Raw genomic sequence first — 22,841 nt, 5'->3', positions numbered from 1 at the left:
GCCGACGTGGAGTTCAAGTGGGAAACGCCACAAGAACACGCTTTCCAGGAGCTTAAACATCGCCTCCAGACGCCTCCGTTACTTGCCCATTTCGACGAATTCGCCGAGACAGAAATACATACTGACGCAAGCAGCGTAGGTCTTGGCGCCGTTCTTGTGCAGAGGGCTGACGGACTTCAAAGGGTTATTGGTTACGCCAGCCGATCACTATCCAAAGCAGAAGCAAATTATTCCACAACAGAAAAGGAGTGCCTCGCCATCATCTGGGCTACGTCGAAATTTCGCCCCTACCTCTACGGCAGGCCCTTCAAAGTTGTGAGCGACCACCACGCCTTGTGTTGGCTAGCCACCTTGAAGGACCCTTCAGGTCGCCTCGCACGATGGAGCCTGAGACATCAAGAATATGACATTACTGTCATTTACAAGTCCGGCAAAAAACACTCCGACGCTGACTGTCTCTCTCGTGCGCCTGTCGACCAACCGCTACCAGACGACCCTGAGGACGACGACGACTACTTCTTGGGAACGATAACTACCGACGACTTCGCTGAACGACAGCGGGCCGACCCGGAAATTAAGGCCCTAATAGAATACCTCGAAGGCAGGACCGCCGAAGTCCCGAAGGTATTCAAGCGCGCACTTGCGTCGTTCTTTCTACGAAAGGGTCTTCTACAAAAGAAAAACTTTTCACTGCTTCGAGCCAAATACCTCCTTGTGGTGCCTTCAGCTCTGCGACCAGAACTCCTGCAGGCCCTGCATGACGATCCGACGGCAGGGCACCTCGGTGTTTCTCGCACGCTTGCGAGGATACAAGAAAGGTACTATTGGCCACGTCTTAGCACCGATGTCACTCGTTATGTGAGGACATGCCGGGACTGTCAGCGACGCAAGACACCGCCGACAAGGCCAGCGGGACTTCTGCAGCCAATTGATCCACCTTGCCGACCTTTCCAGCAGATTGGTATGGACCTACTGGGGCCGTTCCCGACGTCGGCTTTCGGAAACAAGTGGATCGTGGTAGCTACCGACTACCTCACCCGCTACGCCGAGACAAAAGCCCTGCCAAAAGGCAGTGCATCCGAGGTAGCTAAGTTCTTCGTCGAAAATATCGTCCTATGTCCCGGCGCCCCGGAGGTCCTTATCACCGACAGAGGAACGGCATTCACTGCCAACTTGACTCAAGCGATCTTGGCATACAGCCAAACAAACCACCGCCGGACGACAGCGTACCACCCACAGACCAACGGCCTCACCGAGTGGCTTAACAAGACGATCGCCGACATGCTGTCAATGTACGTCGATGTCGAACACAAGACGTGGGACGCCATTCTTCCGTATGTGACCTTTGCATACAACACGGCGGTGCAGGAGACGACGCAGATATCTCCATACAAATTGGTCTACGGAAGGAGCCCGGCAACGACGCTCGATGCCATGTTACCCAACGTCACCGACGAAGAAAGCCTCGATGTGAGCGAGTACCTTCAACGCGCCGAAGAAGCCCGACAACTTGGGCGTCTCCGTATCAAAAATCAACAGACGACCGACAGCCACCGTTACAACCTTCGACGACGCTTCGTGGAATACCAGCCCGGTGAACATGTTTGGGTGTGGCGCCGATACGCCGACATGGACTAAGTGAAAAGCTTTCGCGACGGTACTTCGGACCGTACAAGGTGGTTCGACGTCTCGGCCCACTTGATTACGAGGTTGTCCCCGACGGCATCACGAACTCTCAACGACGCCGATCGCGACCTGAAGTCGCACATGTCGCGCGCCTCAAGCCGTTTCATGCGCGTTAACAAACTGAAACAGTGCTTTTTTGTATTATTATTCTATCATAATTTATTCATTGTACTTTCTTGCATTATTATTGTACATTCATCTTTAGTTAAAGCATCGGGACGATGCCTTTTTTCAGAGGGGGGCAATGCGACGTTCCATTTCCCAAGTTTTTGTTATCGTCCCAAAACACCACACGATTCTCAGCGCAAACCGCGCCTGCAGTTTTCGAGAAGGTTCCGGACTGTAGTAGATCATTTCGATAAGATCACGCCCACTGTGCAAACGGTACAGATTGTTCTGGAACCTACGCCACCGCCAGCGATAACGCTAGAACGTTTGACGGCAAGAGTATAAATGCCGACGCGCTTCGCCGCTTGTCAGTTGTTGATCGAAGGCTGACGCTCCGTTCGCCGCTATCAGTCTGAGACTGCTATCTGTGCGAGACTGCTGCTGTAATTGGACTTTTTGTTTACCGGGCACAGGTTCGCCCAAATAAACAGTTAAATCCCAACACGAAGTCTCCTGTCTTCGGCCACGTCACGACCCCGCGACATCTGGTGGAGGTGCTGCTTCGTTCATGTACCGCATGCCCCCGTCAAGCCGTGAACCCAGCCCACGTCGCGGAGAATACACCGACGCCAACCAAGAGCAGCGAAAAAGCCGCCGACAGCAAGGTCTCCCACCGGAGTATGGGCTTCTACAAGACAAGGCGCGGAAGGCCAAGGCCATGACCTCTACTGCAGCGACAATGACAACCGGAGCGTCCCAGCCCGCGATCGTCATTCATCAACCCAGGGAACCACCAACGTTTCATGGGTCATCGTTTGAAGACCCCGAAACCTGGCTAGAAACATACGACCGTGTGGCCGCCCTCAACCACTGGGACAACGAAGAAAAGCTCCGCCGTGTGTACTTCTACCTGGAAGACACCGCAAGGACCTGGCTAGAGAATCGTGAGTCCACGCTCCGAACGTGGGATGTCTTCTGCGGCGCATTTCTGCAAACGTTCGCGAGCGTCGCTCGCAAAGAGAGGGCCGCTGCTCTACTAGAGACCCGGGTTCAGCTACCAAATGAGAAGGTTGGAATTTTCACAGAGGAGATGACCCACCTATTTCGTCACGCTGACCCAGACATGCCTGAGGAGAAGAAAGTTCGTTTCCTCATGTGAGGGGTCAAACAGGAGCTTTTCGCGGGACTAATGAGGAATCCACCGAACACCGTCCAAGAATATGTATCCGAGGCGACCACCATCGAAAAAACTCTTGACATGCGCACCAGACAGTATAATCGTCGCCTGACTCCAGAATGCGCTGCTGCTCAAACCAGTGACTCCGAAAACCTGCGTGAAACGATCCGAGCGATCGTGCGGGAAGAGCTGCACAAACTGTTGCCTTCGGCGCACCCTCAAATGGATTCGATCGCCGACATTGTGCGAGAAGAAGTTCGGCAATCACTTCGAATTCCCCAAACATCGCTGCCCGAGCCAGAAACTATGAGCTACGCCGCTGCAGTGCGCCACAACGCTCCTCCCCGTCCACGCCAAAACGCCGCCCCGTCACACTTCTGTCGCCAGACACCACCGCAGCCACCACCCCCACCGACGACCTACCGTTCACCAGCGGGCCAGCGCAGTGCGCCGAGAAAAACTGACGTTTGGCGCACCCCTCACCACCGCCCACTGTGCTACCACTGCGGCGAGGCCGGGCACACTTACCGGCGTTGCCACTACCGACAGATGGGACTGCGTGGCTTCGCCGTCGATGCACCACGTCCGCAGGCAGGGGAACGGCCACGTGAAATCGCCGACTACCTGACAGGAACTCAATGGACACCACGAAGTCCTTCCCGTTCGCCGTCGCCCAGCCGCAGCATGTCACCGCACCCCCGGCAGTACTCTGGCCCAACGCGGGGCCGGTCTCCTAGCCCGTATCCGGGAAACTAAGGGCAGCAACCGGTGGAGGTGCGGTTGCTGTGCGACGAACTACCGAAGATCCTCCGACGACGACGACGCCGCGACGGACCTTTCCGAACACAACGCCAACCAGGCAAAGCCCTGACGGCGAAAGCTCACTTACCGAAGGTGGCCTGACGACGCAACATGGAAGCAGCGGAAGAAGCCGACGCAGCGGTGACCCGACGCCACGCCCTAACTGTAATGCGAGACGGCGAACTAGCGACCTCGACGTTCTTATCGACGGCCACAGTGTGACCGCTCTCGTCGATACTGGAGCCGACTATTCTGTCATCAGTGGGTCGTTCGCCGCGAAGTTAAAGAAAGTTAGGACACCTTGGAAAGGCCCTGAAATCCGCACAGCCGGAGGTCATCTCGTAACGCCTGCAGGAATCTGCACAGCGAGAGTCACCATTAACGGCCGTATTTATCCTACAGACTTCGTAGTCCTACAGCGTTGCTCGAGAGATGTCATCCTTGGCATGGACTTCTTATGCCTCCATGGTACTGTCATTCACAAGTCCGGCAAAAAACACTCCGACGCCGACTGTCTCTCTCGTGCGCCTGTCGACCAACCGCTACCCGACTACCCGGATGACGAGTACTTCTTGGGAACGATAACTACCGACGACTTCGCTGAACAACAGCGGGCCGACCCGGAACTTAAGGCCCTAATAGAATACCTCGAAGGCAAGACCGCCGAAGTCCCGAAGGTATTCAAGCGCGCACTTGCGTCGTTCTTTCTACGAAACGGTCTTCTACAAAAGAAAAACTTTTCACCGCTTCGAGCTAAGTACCTCTTTGTAATGCCTTCAGCTCTGCGACCAGAACTCCTGCAGGCCCTGCACGACGATCCGATGGCAGGGCACCTCGGTGTTTCTCGCACGCTCGCGAGGATACAAGAAAGGTACTACTGGCCACGTCTTACCACCGACGTCACTCGTTATGTGAGAACATGCCGGGACTGTCAGCGACGCAAGACACCGCCGACAAGGCCAGCGGGACTTCTGCAGCCAATTGATCCAGCTTGCCGACCTTTCCAGCAGATTGGTATGGACCTACTGGGGCCGTTCCCGACGTCGGCTTTCGGAAACAAGTGGATCGTGGTAGCTACCGACTACCTCACCCGCTACGCCGAGACAAAAGCCCTGCCAAAAGGCAGTGCATCCGAGGTAGCTAAGTTCTTCGTCGAAAATATCGTCCTACGTCATGACGCCCCAGAGGTCCTTATCACCGACGGAGGAACGGCATTCACTGCCGACTTAACTCAAGCGATCTTGGCATACAGCCAAACAAACCACCGCCGGACGACAGCGTACCACCCACAAACCAACGGCCTCACCGAGCAGCTTAACAAGACGATCGCCGACATGCTGTCAATGTACGTCGATGTCGAACACAAGACGTGGGACGCCATTCTTCCGTATGTGACCTTCGCATACAACACGGCGGTGCAGGAGACGACGCAGATATCTCCATACAAATTGGTCTACGGAAGGAGCCCGGCAACGACGCTCGATGCCATGTTACCCAACGTCACCGAAGAAGAAAACCTCCATGTGAGCGAGTACCTTCAACGCGCCGAAGAAGCCCGACAACTTGCGCGTCTCCGTATTAAGAATCAACAGACGACCGACAGCCACCGTTACAACCTTCGACGACGCTTCGTGGAATACCAGCCCAGTGAACGTGTTTGGGTGTGGACGCCCATACGCCGACGTGGACTAAGTGAAAAGCTTCTGCGATGGTACTTCGGACCGTACAGGGTGGTTCGACGTCTCGGCCCACTTGATTACGAGGTTGTCCCCGACGGCATCACGAACTCGCAACGACGCCGATCGCGACCTGAAGTCGTACATGTCGCGCGCCTCAAGCCGTTTCATGCGCGTTAACAAACTGAAACAGTGTTTTTTTTTGTATTATTATTGTATCGTAATTTATTCATTGTACTTTCTTGCATTATTATTGTACATTCATCTTTAGTTAAAGCATCGGGACGATGCCTTTTTTCAGAGGGGGGCAATGCGACGTTCCATTTCCCAAGTTTTTGTTATCGTCCCAAAACACCACACGATTCTCAGCGCAAACCGCGCCTGCAGTTTTCAAGAAGGTTCCGGACTGTAGTAGATCATTTCGATAAGATCACGCCCACTGTGCGAACGGTACAGATTGTTCTGGAACCTACGCCACCGCCAGCGATAACGCTAGAACGTTTGACGGCAAGAGTATAAATGCCGACGCGCTTCGCCGCTTGTCAGTTGTTGATCGAAGGCTGACGCTCCGTTCGCCGCTATCAGTTTGAGACTGCTATCTGTGCGAGACTGCTGCTGTAATTGGACTTGCCGTTTACCGGGCACAGGTTCGCCCAAATAAACAGTTAAATCCCAACACGAAGTCTCCTGTCTTCGGCCACGTCACGACCCCGCGACAATACTGTGCTTTTTGACAACACTTTTTTTAAGGTTTAGAGAATCCACACGGTCATTTTCAAGACAGAACAGCGCCAAAAGTCAGAAGCGGCTTCAATTTTATGATTTTCGAAAGAATAAAACATCTTCTATATATTATGTAGTGACGAGGCTTTAGAATGAAGTACAGAAACCACGATCATTTTCAAGAGGTATTTCCTGCAATCATTTTCTGCAAATAAAAGCCGAAACATAAGTGCAAAGGTCATTCGTGGATTGACGAATGTGCTTCTGAGCTTCCAGATAAAGGTGACGGGACAAAAATTTTAAGACGTGGCCACTGTGTGAACTTGGAGACAGAACCTACATAGATTTAAAGGTTAGGTCTATTCGAATCTGTCATATTAGATCATCCAGAAAGGCAGAGCGAAAAGAAGATGGAAAAAAATAACTTCTTACTCAGACATCCTTGGAAATTTGAAAATTCAACATTGAAGTACATACACACAAATACGCACTGTTAACTGACTATATATGCTACTATTTGAAAAAAACAACAACTTTAAAATGCTGTTTCTGCCATTAGTTGAAGAAAGGCACGCGATCACTTTTTTTAACTTGCATAACAGTCTAATTCAAATGCTCAGCCACGAGTATACCATGCCTACTTTTTAACGCTACCCTGGTATAACCTTGAATAGCTGTTTCAAGCGTTGTCTTCCAAATTACCTATTACGTGCAGAGAAGCAACTACAAATGTTCCACGATGAAATTTGCAGTAAATGAAAAAATAAGGATAGTAAAGTTCCCTGAAATTGGAAACTGTGCACATACTCCCGCAGCGAGAACAAATTTACGTACAAATAATCTTTGTAAACAATGCGGTGGTGAATTCTAAAGGCACAGCAACGTAATGTGATATAAAGTAAAAAATACTCACTCCACCACGTTACCCGTTCAGTGGCTATAATAGTGATCAGAAGGCACTCAGCAACACGAAAGTAAACAAAGCAACAAACCATCTGTTGTGCTTCCTGTCATCACTCACGTAGTTCGTTAGTCACCCCGGCGAAAATAGGGTCTCAAACAGCACACATGCAGACGTTACCGTAAATATAAACTGCAATTATTATACATACCCGAGACAAAATTAACTAAGCACGTAGAAACATTCAGCAGCAGACGAAACGTCATCAGCTGTTCGTTCAGCTGCCTGGTTGCAACTGTTGCCAGACTTGAAGCAGGGGTTTCGCTAACTCTACCGGCTCAAGACTTAGGGAAACCACGCTACTGCTCTAAATGCATGTATTTTGCTGTAAAGTCAATTTATAAAAAAAGAATAACAAAGAAAAGCGTTCATTTATTACACAGAGATAGGCATTTCTTAACCACAATTACGAATACTCTCGTTATCAGGCGCTTTTCCGGCCCATGAAGTTGACTCAAGTGAAGGGAGCATTTCCAGGCCTCCCTTGGCAAAGAAAGTGTGGAGGAGTGTTCTTGAAACGCAGCGGCTCCTTGAGTGAAGGAGCATGCTCCGCCTTGACTTCGTCAAGTCGAGGGGAGCCCTTGAGTGAAAGAGCGTTTGTGAATACGGGCCTACGTCTACTTAGGACAGGTAATAACTGCAGAGCCGAGCCAAGAGATTTAAGTAATTAGAAGAACAAGAATGGGGTGGGGCACATTTGGCAAGCACCCTCAAATCATGACTAGCAGATTGCCACTATCCCTCAAGAGGAAGGTATATAACAACTGCATCTTGCTGGTACTTACCTATGGAGCAGAAACACGGAGACTTACAAGGAAGGTTCAACTTACATTGAGGACGACGCAGCGAGCAATGGAAAGAAAAATGGTAGGTGTAACCTTAAGAGACAAGAAGAGAGCAGAGTGGATTAGGGAACAAACGGGGGTTAAGGATATCATAGCTGAAATCAAGAAGAAGAAATGGACATGGGCCGGGCATGTGGCGCGTAGACAGGATAACCGCTGGTCGTTAAGGGTAACTGACTGGATTCCCAGAGAAGGCAAGCGGGTTAGGGGGAGACAGAAGGTTAGGTGGGCAGATGAGATTAAGAAGTTTGCGGGTATAAAGTGGCAGCAGCAAGTACAGGACCGAGTTGACTGGCGGAACATGGGAGAGGCCTTTGTTCTGCAGTGGACGTAGTCAGACTGATGATGATGATGATGCTAAAACATGTGCGGTAAAATAGTATGTAGGAACACTGCTGATAAACCAAAGCTAACTAATTCAAATATGAACTGAATAATTTTTTTTCCTTTTATGCATCTGATCTCCTGCTGGCAGTTAAAACTGCATCAACTGCTCAGTTAATACATTCAAAATAAAGTACCTTACTTAAGCCAGTTTGATGATCTGACATTCATATACTTTGTGCTTTTTTTTATTCAGGCTAAGCATGCATTCTACATTGTTTCCCTTCAACAATGTTAACCAGGAATGCCTTATAATTTCACAGAGCCAAACAAAGAGAAGAATTACCAGACACTGTTGGCGTTGCATAGACACCACCAGGCCAGTCGGTGGCTACCGAGAACTGGTAGTGGTGGTACTTGTGGTTCCGGTACATGACCATAGATGAGCCCTTGGGAGTGTAACCGTACTGCACCAGAGTCGGGGAACATTAGATACGACAAAAGATCCTGACACGAGAAATCTAAGAATTAATAAATCATGTCACTACAGGTATATGAATAATGGTGAATTACCAGAAGTTGCACCCAACCCTGCACACGGAGGGCTTATGCCAGAGAGCTTTCAATCTTTGATTACCAAATCAGGAGTCACAATTCTCGAAGTTCTGCCCAATTTTTCTTTCTCCCTATTAGATATTTAACAAGGAGGTTGAAAAATTCAATTTAAAGTGGAGTCTCAGAAAACAGAAATATGGTAAATAGAACTACTGCTTAAACAAAACAGTTACCTCTGCCATGTTTGGTTTGGGGCTTGTATTTTGCAGCCTTTTTCATCTTTCAGTAAACAGAACTCCTGTTAAATGGACATATTCTCCAGGTCCCCTCAGGTTCCATTTGCTTAGAGACTACTGTAACTGGAAGGTAGAAGCAGATATCAGAGGGTTCTCATGCAGAACCTAATTTTAGGCATGCTATAGTGGCATTAACAATGTGCTTGATTGTGCTGGTTGGTGCTGCATGGTAGACGTTCTGGTCTCTTCTATCCCCTCCTCTCGTTTATGCTGTTAAGCACTTTTTTCGTCTGTAGTGGCATATTGTCACCGAGTCACGACAGGTAAGATGGTTATCTTTATTTGACCAAACCGGTGGCCGAGACACACATAACTACAGCAATACACAGTGTATTATAATAGTGGCGAAGAGAGTGTCAGCAGCCGGTAAACTGATCAACAATAGGATGCACCGTTTTTATACATAACGCATTGAACATTCAAGCCTTATCACAGGTGGTCACTCAAGCTCTAGAATAAGCTTGAATCTTCACGTCTTGTGAGCAATCTTAACAAAATGATCTACTAGAATTTTGAAGTTTCTTGAACACTGAGGCATGGTCTGCACTAAGCATGGGTGGCAGTCTTTGCGGACGTTAACTGAATACAGCAAAATTGAAGGATGGCGTACGTGTGGCAATGCCCCACTTTTAAAAAAGCATTACCCCATAGCTTGAAGGGGCCCAAAACCAATATATAAGGTATCCACTTTCTTGAGTGCACCAGAAAGCTTACCAGTCAGAGCCCTCAATCAAGGAACAGTAACGCGGAAAACACCGTAGAACATTTATGATCAGAATTTTTCAATTTACAGTGATTATGCAATCTTAAGGAGACATGCTGCAAACAGTGGATGTGATCACGATAGCAATTATACGCCAGTGTAATGCCAGGAGTGATGAAATATGAAGCTTTAGGTACAAACACGTATAGTAGTTGTGTTTGTTAAGCCTGCAGTGCCACGACCACTGCTATCTAGTGTGCTAAATTATTTTACAAGAGTTAAAGCCCTTTCCCACTTTCGCGAACCTTCTTATGCAAGTACTTTTGGCCATGCACAGATTGTTTTTTCGACTTAAGCTAAGTCGAGCCAAGCCATGCCTTCAAAAAGGAAACGACGCGTTGGCACATGATTGACAATTAACACATAATAGTTGATGTTTGGCCGTAGTTGGATGGCTTGTCATCCTTTGACAACCTGAGCAAGTTAGAGGAATAAATTTTGGCTCGAATGCGAGCACAAAATTAGGACTACTATCAAGTAGCGCAAGAAAGACATGCTTCCACGGACGACAGCGGTAGCAACGAATTGGACGGAGCGTCACCAACAGCACGCACGAAGTCGTAGCACTTGTCCACAGAGCAGTAGGTCGACACATTTCACGTGCCGCAGCGATTGCATTCACAATCTTGCGCGCTTCTTCCAATGTGGCCGACACGACAAGAATCGAGCTACTCTGGAAATGCTGCGCAGCAGCGTGAAAGCACAACTGCACCCGTTTCTATGAAGAGGCCACAAAAGCAGCTTCACTTTTCATGCTCTACTTCTTTTACCTTGTAAGCCACATAGAAGCAAATGAAAATGAACAATAACATACATATTTGAAATCTAAGCCCTTCTTTCAGTGCACTTTAAATAATCACAGCAAAGTTATTAGGACTTCATCTTTGTGGTTCATGGCTCACGTGCTCGGGGCGTGACATGCTGGTTTTGGTTACTTTCCACCGTGATTTAAAAATATAAACCCTACTCGGATCCCGAAAAGTGTGCTGTCACCTGTCACTATATTTCCCATTCTTTTTCTTTCCACCACAATCAAATCACCCGTTCTGGTCAGTTGTGGGTCCCTTCAGAACAGAAGAACAGAAATGTATTCAATAATAAAGAACAACAGTAAAGCAAGTAAAGACTAGAGTTCACAGGTTTTTTTAAAGGAATACTAAAGAGTAAAACGATTTTTCGCGCATCAGAAACGTACAATTTGACAATCCCAAAAACACCATTCTTACCGTGACACGACGCTTAGTAAGTGTGAAAAGGCGTGCAAAGAAAATGCGGGTGTTGAAGCCACCTTGAGATTCCCGCACCAAGCACATACCATGTTATAAGAGATTTTGAAAACATCTACTGGGTCCTACGTAGCTTCCAATCGATAAAAATGATAAACATTGTAATCTGTGGGTGCCATAGACCAAGTACTCGAAGTTTCAGAAAATTTCATTGGGCCAATGCCACGAAAATACCGAAACATCTTGAAGATTCTTGTCACGTGCAAAGATTTTAGCGTGAAATTTAGAAACAAGACTTAAACTTTAATTTGAATTACTAATAATGAACTTAAGATAGTGATACATTTAGCATTAGGGCCCTGAACATGCAGTTTATCAAACTAAACCAGGTCATTGTTCATCTTGAGTGTCCACTAAACCAGGTCATTGTTCATCTTGAGTGTCCGTTTAATGAGCACAGAATGGCTTAATGCATACAACATGCATGCCCTTGAGTCGAGCCTGGCATTGCTGAGAGTTCGTAATGCCATTGGGTACAACCTCATAGTCGAGTCCAACGAGACGTCGAAGTACCCTATACGGTCTAAAGTATTGTTGCAGTTTTCCACTTACCCCCGTATTCACAAACCTAACTTAAACTTATCCTTATGGCTTAAGTCAACCTTAGCCATTAATCTGCCCTTCACACATGTCAGGAACCTGCCTTGTACTTATTGCGGAACTTTCCTCGTACTTAAGTAAGGCTCGGTTAGGGTAGCCTATGACCTACCTAAAGGCATCCTTAAGCAACATGACGGGGGACGACAACTTTGTGTATTTTGTTTATTATGCAGACTGCAAAGAAAAAATATTGAAGGGCACAGCGTACATTTCATCGCCGTGGCGAGTCTTCAATGATTGCTGGAACCTGGTAGAGACCTATGACAAGCAGGAATCTTTATGTCGCCCCAACTTTACAAAACGTGCCGCGAAGAATCTGTTCGCTGTGCTGTTTTTGCAAGAAAATATCCATGGTCATGGGTTCGTTGTGCCCGTTTTCATGTAGCTTCTCATCGCATCGCACTTTTATGGAGTTGGCACGTTTAAACTTGGGAGTGATGGCTTTGTCAATGTGGCCAGATACCTGCTATGATTGCAAAAACACTTTTTCCCGTACCAATTAATCTTCCCGAAGTGGCACACTTTTCTAGTTGTTTAGTTGGCCGTTCACGGATGCACAGTGTGTAGAATGTTGAATTCTATCATGAGCTGCTTTCATGTTTCTCATTTTCTCTGAAGGCACACAGCGTCCGTCTTGGTACTTGTTCACAAAACCCGTCAGGACATAGCCACTTCATCGGTGAAGGACACTTCAGTGCACCGTCCCGAAATAAATGCAGTTTCATAAAAAATGCACTGTAAAACTGCTCAAACTATCAAATAAATCTTGTGAAATTTCAAAAAAGTGAAAGAAAATGGCAAAGGACGGCAAAGGCTGAAGCAAGCACGATAACAACACCGAACACAGCAAAAACATATGAGACGTTGAAATAACACAAGTGACCTGATCAGCCCCCTGCATCGACGGGAGTTGCAGAAAAGTGGCCAGACGAAAAACGTGTATTTCACAAAAACTGCCTGTGCCTTGCTGTTTCTTGCTGTTTATGTTTGGCTGCTTCTGTGCATACTGTTGTTGATTCCTTGTGGTAAAGCTAATTTATTGCTGCTCGAAGTAATGATGCTGTAGCAAAAATTTACTTACCCAAACACCCACAACCTACACTTTACAAGTTAAAGACCCACTTCGGCGATTTTTTTTTTATCATGTCAGAATAATGGTGCTTTTACAAAAGTTCCTTAGACACTCTTGTGACGTGCCCAATAGCTGAAATGCTCACAAAATTTGAAAATAATTCTTAATTAGGGTAAAACCGCAATACCAAAGCCGAAACCTAACTGTGTGTGCTTCTATGTGTATTGTAATCATTTTCCCGATGCTGCCTGTGGCCTGCCTGATTGCGCATAATGCCCGTCAAATGACACTACCTGTCCACACCGTTCGTGACGATCGGCTAAAGCGCTTACGCTGTTATGGTGAATATATGGCGAATTGTGTGTGGCTCACAACGCAGCACCACTTAACAGCTATCGTACGCCCACCAACACGAAAAAGGAAACCGCACGCTAAACCAAGCAAGTGCCAGTCAAACCCACACAATTCAGAGCAGAAAAGCAGATGCTGCAGTGGCACATTAGTTTCGCCGCTTTCGCCAGGCAAAACTCAAATTCACACACATAATGTTGCCATTAATTCGGGCAAACGAGGCGAGCATTTTCAGGCAAGCCATAAAATTCATTTGAAAAAAATCTGCGAAACTCTCAAGCCTGCAATTTGGCATGAATGGCACACACGTGCAAATGAACGTACTCAGTGAATTTCATTGAGATCCACTGACCTCGAAAAATCACTGTAGCTGGCCTTTAAGGATTGATTAATATGTAGGGTTTATCATCCCAAAACCATCATATTATTATGAGAGAGGCCATAGTGAAAGGCTCCAAAAATTTTAACCACCTGGGGTTCTTTAGCATACACCCAAATCTGTCCTTCCTCTTTCAATCCTCCTCCTCCTTCCAAATCTGAGCACAAAGGCCAACAGCATTTTCGCTTCCATCGAAAATGCCGCCACCGCAGCCGGGATTCCATCCAGCGACCTGTGGGTCAGCAACTGAGTACCTTAGCCACTAGATCCCCGCGGCAGGGCTTGAACATGTTCTGTTTGCCAATGTTGTAACTCATATGAATACGCATTCCTTACTTAATCCTCAGTAGCACAACTTTTGTAGTCATTTTTCTTATACAACAGTTACTTGAATTGATACACGACCTATTCTGTGCTTTAGATAAGGGTATCTCTGTTAACTGCTTGTTCCTAGATTTTAGAAAAGCCTTTGACGTTACCCAACTCTCTATTATTTGAAAAACTCGAATGTATAATGTTAAGGATGTGGTTGTGAACTGGATAAACAATGGAGTATTTAACTTTGAGAAGGCAAAAGGTCATTATCAATGGTAAAACATCCCGGGTCGTTGATGTGTCCTCTGGCGGGCCTAAAGGGTCAGTCTCAAGTCCACTATAGTTTCTCGTATACATAGACATTTGTTCCAGTATTTCATCACCTATCAAATTGTTTGCTGATGACTGTGTTTTGTACAGAATTATACATAGCCCTCATGATTGGCGTCATATTGACAAAATGATTTCAACAGCGTCTTGGAACGGTGCGAAGAGTGGAATATGTTTATCAATGCAAAAAAAAAAAAAAACCAGTGCACATGTGTTTCACTAAAAAAAAGGCCCCCCATGACTGATTTTATTTCCTAAATTAGACCAGGTTGCTATCAGTTTGCTAACATATAAGCCTATTGATGTATATTTCATGCTAGACCTGTCCAGGAGCCGTCGCATCAATCACGTCAGAAAAAAAGCAGGACGTGTGCTCGGCTTCCTGTGCAGAAATTCAAAAAGTTACCAGTTGAGGCCACGTCTCAAATTTACATGTTTTAAGGTCTGATCTATATTAAATAAAGCTTGTGCAGTGTGGGATCTGTGAAAGGCAAGTAACGTGTCCAATTTAGACAGAATTCAAAACGTCACTGTTTGCACTGATTTAACCAGAAATTTTTGCGTTTCAAAAGCAATAGAAAGGGCTTGGTTGGGAAATTCTAGACAAACGAAAGGAATATCCAAGATTGAAACTTTTTTACAATGTATTTTCTATTAGAGCAGGCATAGACCCTCGCTATACTTTTGCAAATCGGATTACATTTCACAGCGACTAGATCATTGCTGTGAGGCTCGGGGGGAAAGACTGAAGACACATGGGCACTGTAATTACATATTTAATGAACGGCAGACTAGAAACACTGCGGCAAAACAGGGCAAAGCTCGCACAACCACAACGAAGTGTCCCATAATGCTAGCAACTCGTGCAGTCCTTGGCAGTCTCGGCTAGCGTCTCACACTAGGTGCTGTCGAGGAGGAACTGCAGGCAGAGTGGCCGTAAGTGTTGCCATCTGTCCAGAGGCATGGGAGATGACACTGCGAGATGGCTGCCACCTCAAATTTCACCCCCTACTTGACGACTATGCCCCGTGGTGATCAAGTTTGGCACAGAAAAGCCTTCAAGCAGCACAGGGCTCAGGCTGGAGACGTCTTAGACGTCTGACCATCTGGGCTGCCAAATAGGACGACATGAACGACTATAAGTATGGGTGTCTGTACAATCACAAGATCTTCTATGAAGTCTGGGACTGCTGGTAGGTCTTCAAAGCATGGTTCTCTGTGGCAGGTAGCTTGGACGAGCTCTGTTGATTGATATGTGGGGTTTAACGTCCCAAAACCACTATATGATTATGAGAGACGCCGTAGTGGAGGGCTCCGGAAATTTAGACCACCTGGGGTTCTTTAACGTGCACCCAAATCTGAGCACACGGGCCTACAACATTTCCGCCTCCATCGGAAATGCAGCCGCCGCAGCCGAGATTCGAACCCGCGCCCTGTGGGTCAGCAGCCGAGTACCTTAGCCACTAGACCACCGCGGCGGGACAGGACGAGCTCTGTTAAAGGAGCACTGAAGTCCAATAATGATTTACGTCTGAGTGAAAGCGTAATGTATGACAACATTTAAAATGACAATATTATCAACAACAGTGCTCCACTTATCGGGAAGTTAAGGTAAATACACAAAAACATAAGCCCGAAGAAGGATATTCTCAAAATGATCCCGATGACATCAGATAGGGGATCAAAATATATACAGGGGATCAACTGCCACCATAGTGCTCCATAAGAAAACCAACAAAATACCAATCAAGAAGGGTGTAAGGCAGCGAGATACAATCTCGCCAATGCTATTTACCGCATGCTTACAGGAGGTTCTCAGAGGCCTAGAGTGGGAAGAGTTAGAAATAAGAGTTAATGGAGAGTACCTTAGTAACCTGCGCTTTGCCGATGGCATTGCATTACTGAGTAACTTAGGGGAGAAATCGAAACTCCCGATTACGGAGTTAGCCAAGGAGAGCAGAAAGGTAGGTCTTGAAATTAATCTGCAGAAAACGAAAGTAATGTACAACAACCTCGAAAGAAGACATTGATTTGATTGATATGTGTGGTTTAACGTCCCAAAACCACCATATGATTATGAGAGACGCCGTAGTGGAGGGCTCCGGAAATTTCGACCATCTGGGGTTCTTTAATGTGCACCCAAATCTGAGCACACGGGCCTACAACATTTCCGCCTCCATCAGAAATGCAGCAGCCGCAGCCGGGATTTGAACCCGCGACCTGCGGGTCAGTAGCCGAGTACCTTAGCCACTAGACCACCACGGCGAGGCCTCGGAAGAACACAGCGCTTCGAGATAGGTAACAGTGCACTTGAACTTGTAAAAAACTATGCCTACTTGAGAGCAACAATGCGTGCCAGACTGTCGGGGAAACCGCTGCGTAGTGAGAACCTGCACGTCGAGGCGCGGAAAAGGTGGAAATTGCATGGCGTTTCATGCCTATCCAAGCCACGAAGCCCATTGCAGCCAGTAGGTTGACTTCGTATGCGCCGTTGGACAGAGGAACTGGACGCTTGTCAACAACAGCCGCATTCGCTCCCTTCACTTTGCGGCAAGCTGCTACAGGGTAAATCCTGTGTTCCCGAACCAGTTGGGTTTCACTGGCAGTATGAGGCCTCTTCTCGAGGCCATGGCTATTCCTACCGTGGGCGCTGCTGCAGCTGAAAGCAGCGATTCACTCGCCAAATGTCTGCGACATGAGGTGTGTAGTTGGTGTTTCTGAGCTCGACAATACGGCCGGGACTGATAAATACATTGCATTTAATGCGGAGCTTGTCAAGCAAGGATCATCGCGAATTGCAGCGATACCGAATTCCAGGTCGCTTTCATCATCACTTGTTGATGTTGACCGAGACGATGGCGGGGACGACAATGTTGGCGACAGAGGCATGTCTACGCCTCCAGAGACACAGCTGGACTGACTGTACGTGTGCTCCAAACAGACAAAACGCTAGTGTGACGTCACCATTTTTGTGAAAGCGGCATCAGCTCTGCAGCGGCCTCGACGTGATTGTGAGGTAACGCAGCCAGCACTAAAATTTGGCAGGCTTTCCACCAATTTTGAACCGCGTTCGATAGAAACTATATTAATCAATATTACAGATACTCATTCGTCACTCAGATGCGTTTTAGGTTGCGAATCGCTACTAGGGGGTCAATAGCTACTCGTTGACGCAAAAATCTTGACATGAGTAAATTTGATGTCAGTGCTCCTTTAAGGGTAACTGACTGAATTCTCAAAGAAGGCAAGCGAGCTAGGGGGAGAAGGAAAGTTAGATGGGCAGATGAGATTGGAAAGTTTGCTGGTATAAAGTGGACGCAGCAAGCACAGGACCGAGTTGACAGGCGGAACAAGAGAGAGGCCTTTGTCCTGCAGTGGACGTACTCAGGCTGATGGTGACGATGATGATGACATCAGACAGACCACATACAATTAATCACAAGTAATCGATCTAGCTACACTAAATAAAAAACCTTTTGTGCATCAGAAGACGCAATAAAATGCTAGTGCTTGTTCGTTTCTATTTGATTCATAGAAAAAAGAACTGCTGAACATTACTAAGGGGAATAATGCGAGTGGTTCAAAAATTCAATTTTCGTGTAGTTACACTGGACAGGTGGTGCCATCTAGCGGGGCGTAGTTGAACAAAAAAAAACGCCTGCAATGTCGGAGCCAATGGCGGGATATTATTCAATGGCCGTTGTTGCTGCTGTGGCTCCTGCTGCTTTCGACCTGCTGTTACTAGCGCAGTAAAGCCGGGCAACGTCGTGCATGGCAAAAGCGACATGAGTCGGTCCGGTCAGTCTGCTTCTTGAGGCGCGTAATTTCAAGTGCGCTAATGCGATACAGACCACTAAAGCGTGATTTTATTTCAAAATAGGCCCTTCCTTGGCACAAAAGTAATACTACAAGGTTTCTGGATCGCTATTTCAACAATCAACGTCGACTGAATAGTTGCCTTTGGTGTCTCTTTATCGGCTGAGATAGTTGTGCATCATTTTGGCTGGCTGAAAAATCAGGTGGTGCAGTAAGAGGAGTTTGCTGCAGGTTCGCAATGACTTCGTCGAAGTACAGTGGGCGAAATGGCTTGGTTGAACTTGAATAGACTATTCTTTTGGATCTTGAGGACGTACTGGCAGGGTAGGCGGTAGCTCGACGAATAACGAAGGTGACTGGAATCTTCTTGTTGACCACTTTTAACCTTGCCTCCTTAGTGCCAGCCGCCTGAGGCTTGGCAATCTTCTTGAAAGGATGACGGTCTACACTTTTCAGAGATGAGTCGCTGTCGTCTTTCAGCGGTTTAGCCGGCGTCCCTTTCAGTGAGCTAACAGGCAGAGTTGCAGTGCTTTTTGATGTCACCATCATCTCTTTCCTTGGCTCAGACTCACCCACTTGACAGCAGCCTTCTTGGCTAACAATGCAACATAGTGGGCTTTTGATGTTTTTGCGGTTGCTTGCTTCTTGGCTGGAGGCGGCTTCGACACCTCGTTCTCAGATGAGTCAGAAGAGCTGGCTTGTTGCTGCTTAGATTTTTGGGTCTTCTTAGCAGCCGCCTTGAGAAAAGGCTTTTTACTCAGCGATGCCACGGCTCCAGTGTCTGAGCTATTGGACGAGTCGGTCTTAGGTTTCGCTCTTTTGCGAGGAGCGTTCGAATGAACAGTTGCCTGTTTTGGAGTAGCAGCTGATGTTGTCTGTCGCTCTGATGCTTCATCTTGGCAAGTAAAGGAATCCAAAGCTGAGTCTTTGCTGTGCTGTGCTGGTGCTCTGAGCTGAGGTTCCGATTAGAGGCGGGCATTCTGGCGTTTATCTTGGTATTGATGTTGTGTTATGGCGTTGCGGAGATGATCGGCTAATCTGGCTTTACCTCTTCATTGGTAATCTGTTCACTGAGTGGCGCTTTTCGCAAGATGAAATTTGTCTCTATTGTCGAGCTGCCTGAAAAGTGGTGTGACTCCACTGTCTTGTTGACAAGATTGTTCTCAAGCAGCCTTTGGTGGCGTGCAAGTGATAGCCATAGCAGTTGGTTGTTATCGCGAAGGGGCTCGAGCTGTAGGGCTCCTGTGGTAAAATAAAGAGAAGTCAAGGACTGGCTGCAGAGAAACACGGCACTAAATATTCGGTGCAGCGATGGCGTACTGGTTACAGCATCCGCCTCGCATGCAAAAGGTTCGTGGTTTAAATCCCGGTGCCGTGCAGTTCCCAACCGGATAAAAAAAAAAAAAATCCGCGTGGTGATGGAACTGCATTACGAGGCCTGGGGTGAGGCCTCACCGGTAACCACCACCGGGAACGCACTCCCTCACCAGAGAAGGATTGGCCACCCTGGTGCAGCATCTGGCCACTACCTCCCACATGCATACGTCAAATAACTCACGGCCCTCAGTCCCCAGCAGCTGCGAAGCAACTGACTACGGCAGCGGTCAGATCTGTAACGCAGTAGAGGGTGCCAAGAATCTCTGGATCCATACAGGCCGCCATTAGAACCTGAACTTGGAAACGTTAACGCTAGAACCTTATCTAGTGAGGGAAGTGTAGCTGTACTATTCGAGAAGCTAGAGGGTGTTAAATGGGATATAATAGGGCTCAGTGAGGTTAGGAGGACCGATGAGGCCTATACGGTGCTACAGAATGGGCACGTACTTTGCTATTGGGGCTTGGCAGACAGAAGAGAACAGGGAGTGGGGTTCCTAATTCACAGAAACATAGCTGGCAACATAGAGGAATACTATAGCATTAATGAAAGGGTGGTAGGTATCGTAATTAAACTGAATAAGAGATACAAGATGAAGGTGGTACAGGCTTACGCGCCTACATCCAGCCATGATGATGCTTCAGTTGAAAGCTTCTATGAAGACGTGGAATCGGCAATGAGTAAGGTGAAAACACAGTATACAATACTGATGGGAGACTTTAATGCAAAGGTAGGGAAGAAGCAGGCTGGAGACCAGGCAGTAGGAGATTATGGCATCGGTACTAGAAACGCCAGAGGAGAGCTACTAGTAGAATTCGCAGAACGCAATAGTTTACAGATTTTAAATACCTTCTATCGAAAACGAGGAAACCGCAAGTGGACATGGAGGAGCCCTAATGGCGAAAATAAGAACGAAATAGACTTTATAATGAGTGCACACCCAGGCATCGTGCAGGATGTGGAAGTGGTTGGCAAGGTACGATGCAGTGACCATAGAATGGTACGGTCTCGAATTCGCCTAGATTTGAGGAAGGAACGACAGAGACTGATACGCAAGAAGCTAATCAATGAGCTAGCACTTAGAGGGAAAGTAGAGGAATTCAGAGTCTCGCTTCAGAACAGGTGCTCGGCTCTTATGAGGAAACCAACCTTAGCATAGATACAATGAATGATAATCTGACGAGTATCATTACGGAGTGTGCAGTGGAAGTTGGAGGCAGGGTAGTTAGACAGGACACTGGCAAGCTTTCCCAGGAAACGAAGAATCTCATTAAGAAGCGTAAAATCATGAAAGTCTCAAGTACAACAGACAAAATAGAACTGGCAGAGCTTTCGAAGTTGATTAACAGGCGTAAGGTATCCGATGTAAGAAGGTATAACATGGAGAGAATTGAACACGCTCTGAAAAACGGAGGAAGTGTCAAAGCAGTGAAGAGGAAACTTGGCAAGGTGGACGATTGGGCGAGTTGGTGATTCATGATCGACGTATGTAACTGCGCGGTAGTAAACACGGACGACAAGAAGATACAAGGACAAGCGCAGACTATCAACTGAAGGTTTATTTTTCACAAACCACATATATATGACTGAACCAGAAACAGAAAACACGAAAATCTACAAAAAATGATGACTTGGCACTTAACAATCGACAAAACGTGAACGTTTGACAAAAGCAGATTCAAGGACCATGTGCGCCACTTGCCAGATACCGTAGCTCTTTATATAAAAGAGCTAACGACGGTTTGCTGACGCAGCGTTCTGGTTCCCGTGCCATTTTTTCCGCTTCGACAATCATACGGGTATGATCGTCTTTGTGCCTGAACATTACGACCGTGCTTTCGAACTGCGCAAGGCAGCCACACCTACTGACGTGCTGAGCTAAAAAACCCTCATTGCCAGTGCGCACATTGCGTGCGTGCTCGCGCAGGCGCTCATTTAAGCATCTCCCAGTCTGCCCGATGTAACACGCACCACAAGATAGCGGAATTCTATAAACTACATTCATGTCACATCTGACAAACTGGGTTTTATGCCTGACAGTGCAAGCTTGTTTGGGCCTATTGTTTACACATGTCATTTTGGCTGTAAGTGCGGTCACATCCGTCTTCCAAAAGTGCAGTGGTATTGACCTGGTTAAAGTCAAATCTAAGGCGAAAAAACTGTGCACGAAGCTTAACCTGTCTGAAATAGCAAGAAAGATAGAAAAAAGTGAGAAGTTGGCCCTAGAGATGTTTTTTTCGGCAAAGACACACAAAGTTGACGTGCCATTTCGTGTCATCGTTACAGAGAAGGGTTCTTGGCAAAACGCCTTAGGGATGTTTTTGCAGAAAAAGTTGAAACTTTTAGAGATTAATGATCCCTTTCTAGTCAGGAATTCAAGGGAGGTCACTGAATTCTTCAAAGAGTATTCTAACTACACTTTAAGTGCTTTTTCCATAGATATCAAAGATTTATATTATTCTCTCCCTCGTGACGCTTTGTATTCATGCATAGAAGAATGTGTTGATCTAATGGGCCACGTAACGTTCCAGAATGCAGCTGGTGTCAGTGTTAGCAGTTTTCTTGACCTGCTAGCTACTTATCTGACCTCTACCTATGTAGAATGGAACGGTGATGTTTATCAAAATAATGGTGTGTCAATAGGATCTTCGATTGCACCGATTCTGAGTGATTTGTTGCTTGCGAAGTTCGACAGGAACTTGAAAGAGCGGCTGTGTTGTCAGGAAGTTGTGAGGATTTTCAGGTTCGTCGACGACTACCTGGTGGTTTTTAAGTGTGAATCTGCTAGAGTAATGGGGTTGTCATCTGATGTCATTGAAGTTTTTAGTGACTGCTTGAGTCCACTCGTACTGACCCATGAACTCCCAGTGAACAACTCGATTCGCTTCCTAGACATGAGACTTTTGTTCAGCGTGAATCACGCATGCTGGATGTATGAGCCTCGCGCTATGAAACCGCTTTTGCCTTTTAAATCAGCACATAGCAAATTGGTTAAGAGAGGCATAGTGAACTCCTGCTTCACTAATGCCCTGGACAGATCATGTTTCCATATGATGGCAACAAGCTTCCAAAATCAAGTTGAGCGTCTGAAAGAAGCTGGCTACCCGGATTCGCTTCTCATTTCTGTGGCAGAAACAATAAAAAAGAAGAAAAAGCCCAGAAGCAGAGAGAGCACTAATGACAGAGACAAAAGCAAACGTGACAAAGTCGCGGTAATCCCTTACAAGCACCAGCTATCTCACAAGATAAAAAAGCTCGGACAGCGCATGGGCGTAAAGGTCGTTTTTTCAGCACCTTACAAGCTCTCTCAGCTAGCCAAAATGACATGTGTAAACAATAGGCCCAAACAAGCTTGCACTGTCAGGCATAAAACCCAGTTTGTCAGATGTGACATGAATGTAG

At 47.0% G+C, this 22,841-nt stretch overlaps 2 protein-coding genes across 11 annotated transcripts in view; one reads left to right on the top strand and one right to left on the bottom strand.

Annotated features, from left to right (window-relative positions):
- The window catches only part of Sply (Sphingosine-1-phosphate lyase), a 707,429-nt gene that overhangs the window by 85,541 nt on the left and 599,047 nt on the right, over window positions 1-22,841 (bottom strand). For 8 of the 9 annotated variants that reach the window (XM_075884541.1, XM_075884540.1, XM_075884536.1 and 5 more), the window contains one exon: window positions 8,648-8,768. In XM_075884541.1, the coding sequence (XP_075740656.1) occupies window positions 8,648-8,768 (121 nt within the window). Of the gene's footprint in view, window positions 1-7,484; window positions 7,713-8,647; window positions 8,769-22,841 lie in introns of those variants that run through there. The other variant, XM_075884542.1, reaches the window with a different exon arrangement.
- Window positions 1-22,841, top strand: part of LOC119162974 (THAP domain-containing protein 2-like) — a 187,677-nt gene that overhangs the window by 106,969 nt on the left and 57,867 nt on the right. The window lies entirely within an intron of this gene.

Source organism: Rhipicephalus microplus, unplaced genomic scaffold (assembly GCF_043290135.1).
Source record: "Rhipicephalus microplus isolate Deutch F79 unplaced genomic scaffold, USDA_Rmic scaffold_34, whole genome shotgun sequence".
Classification (NCBI taxonomy): domain Eukaryota; kingdom Metazoa; phylum Arthropoda; class Arachnida; order Ixodida; family Ixodidae; genus Rhipicephalus; species Rhipicephalus microplus.
Note: the sequence above shows the minus strand (reverse complement) of the source record. Positions and strands in the feature narration are given on the sequence as shown.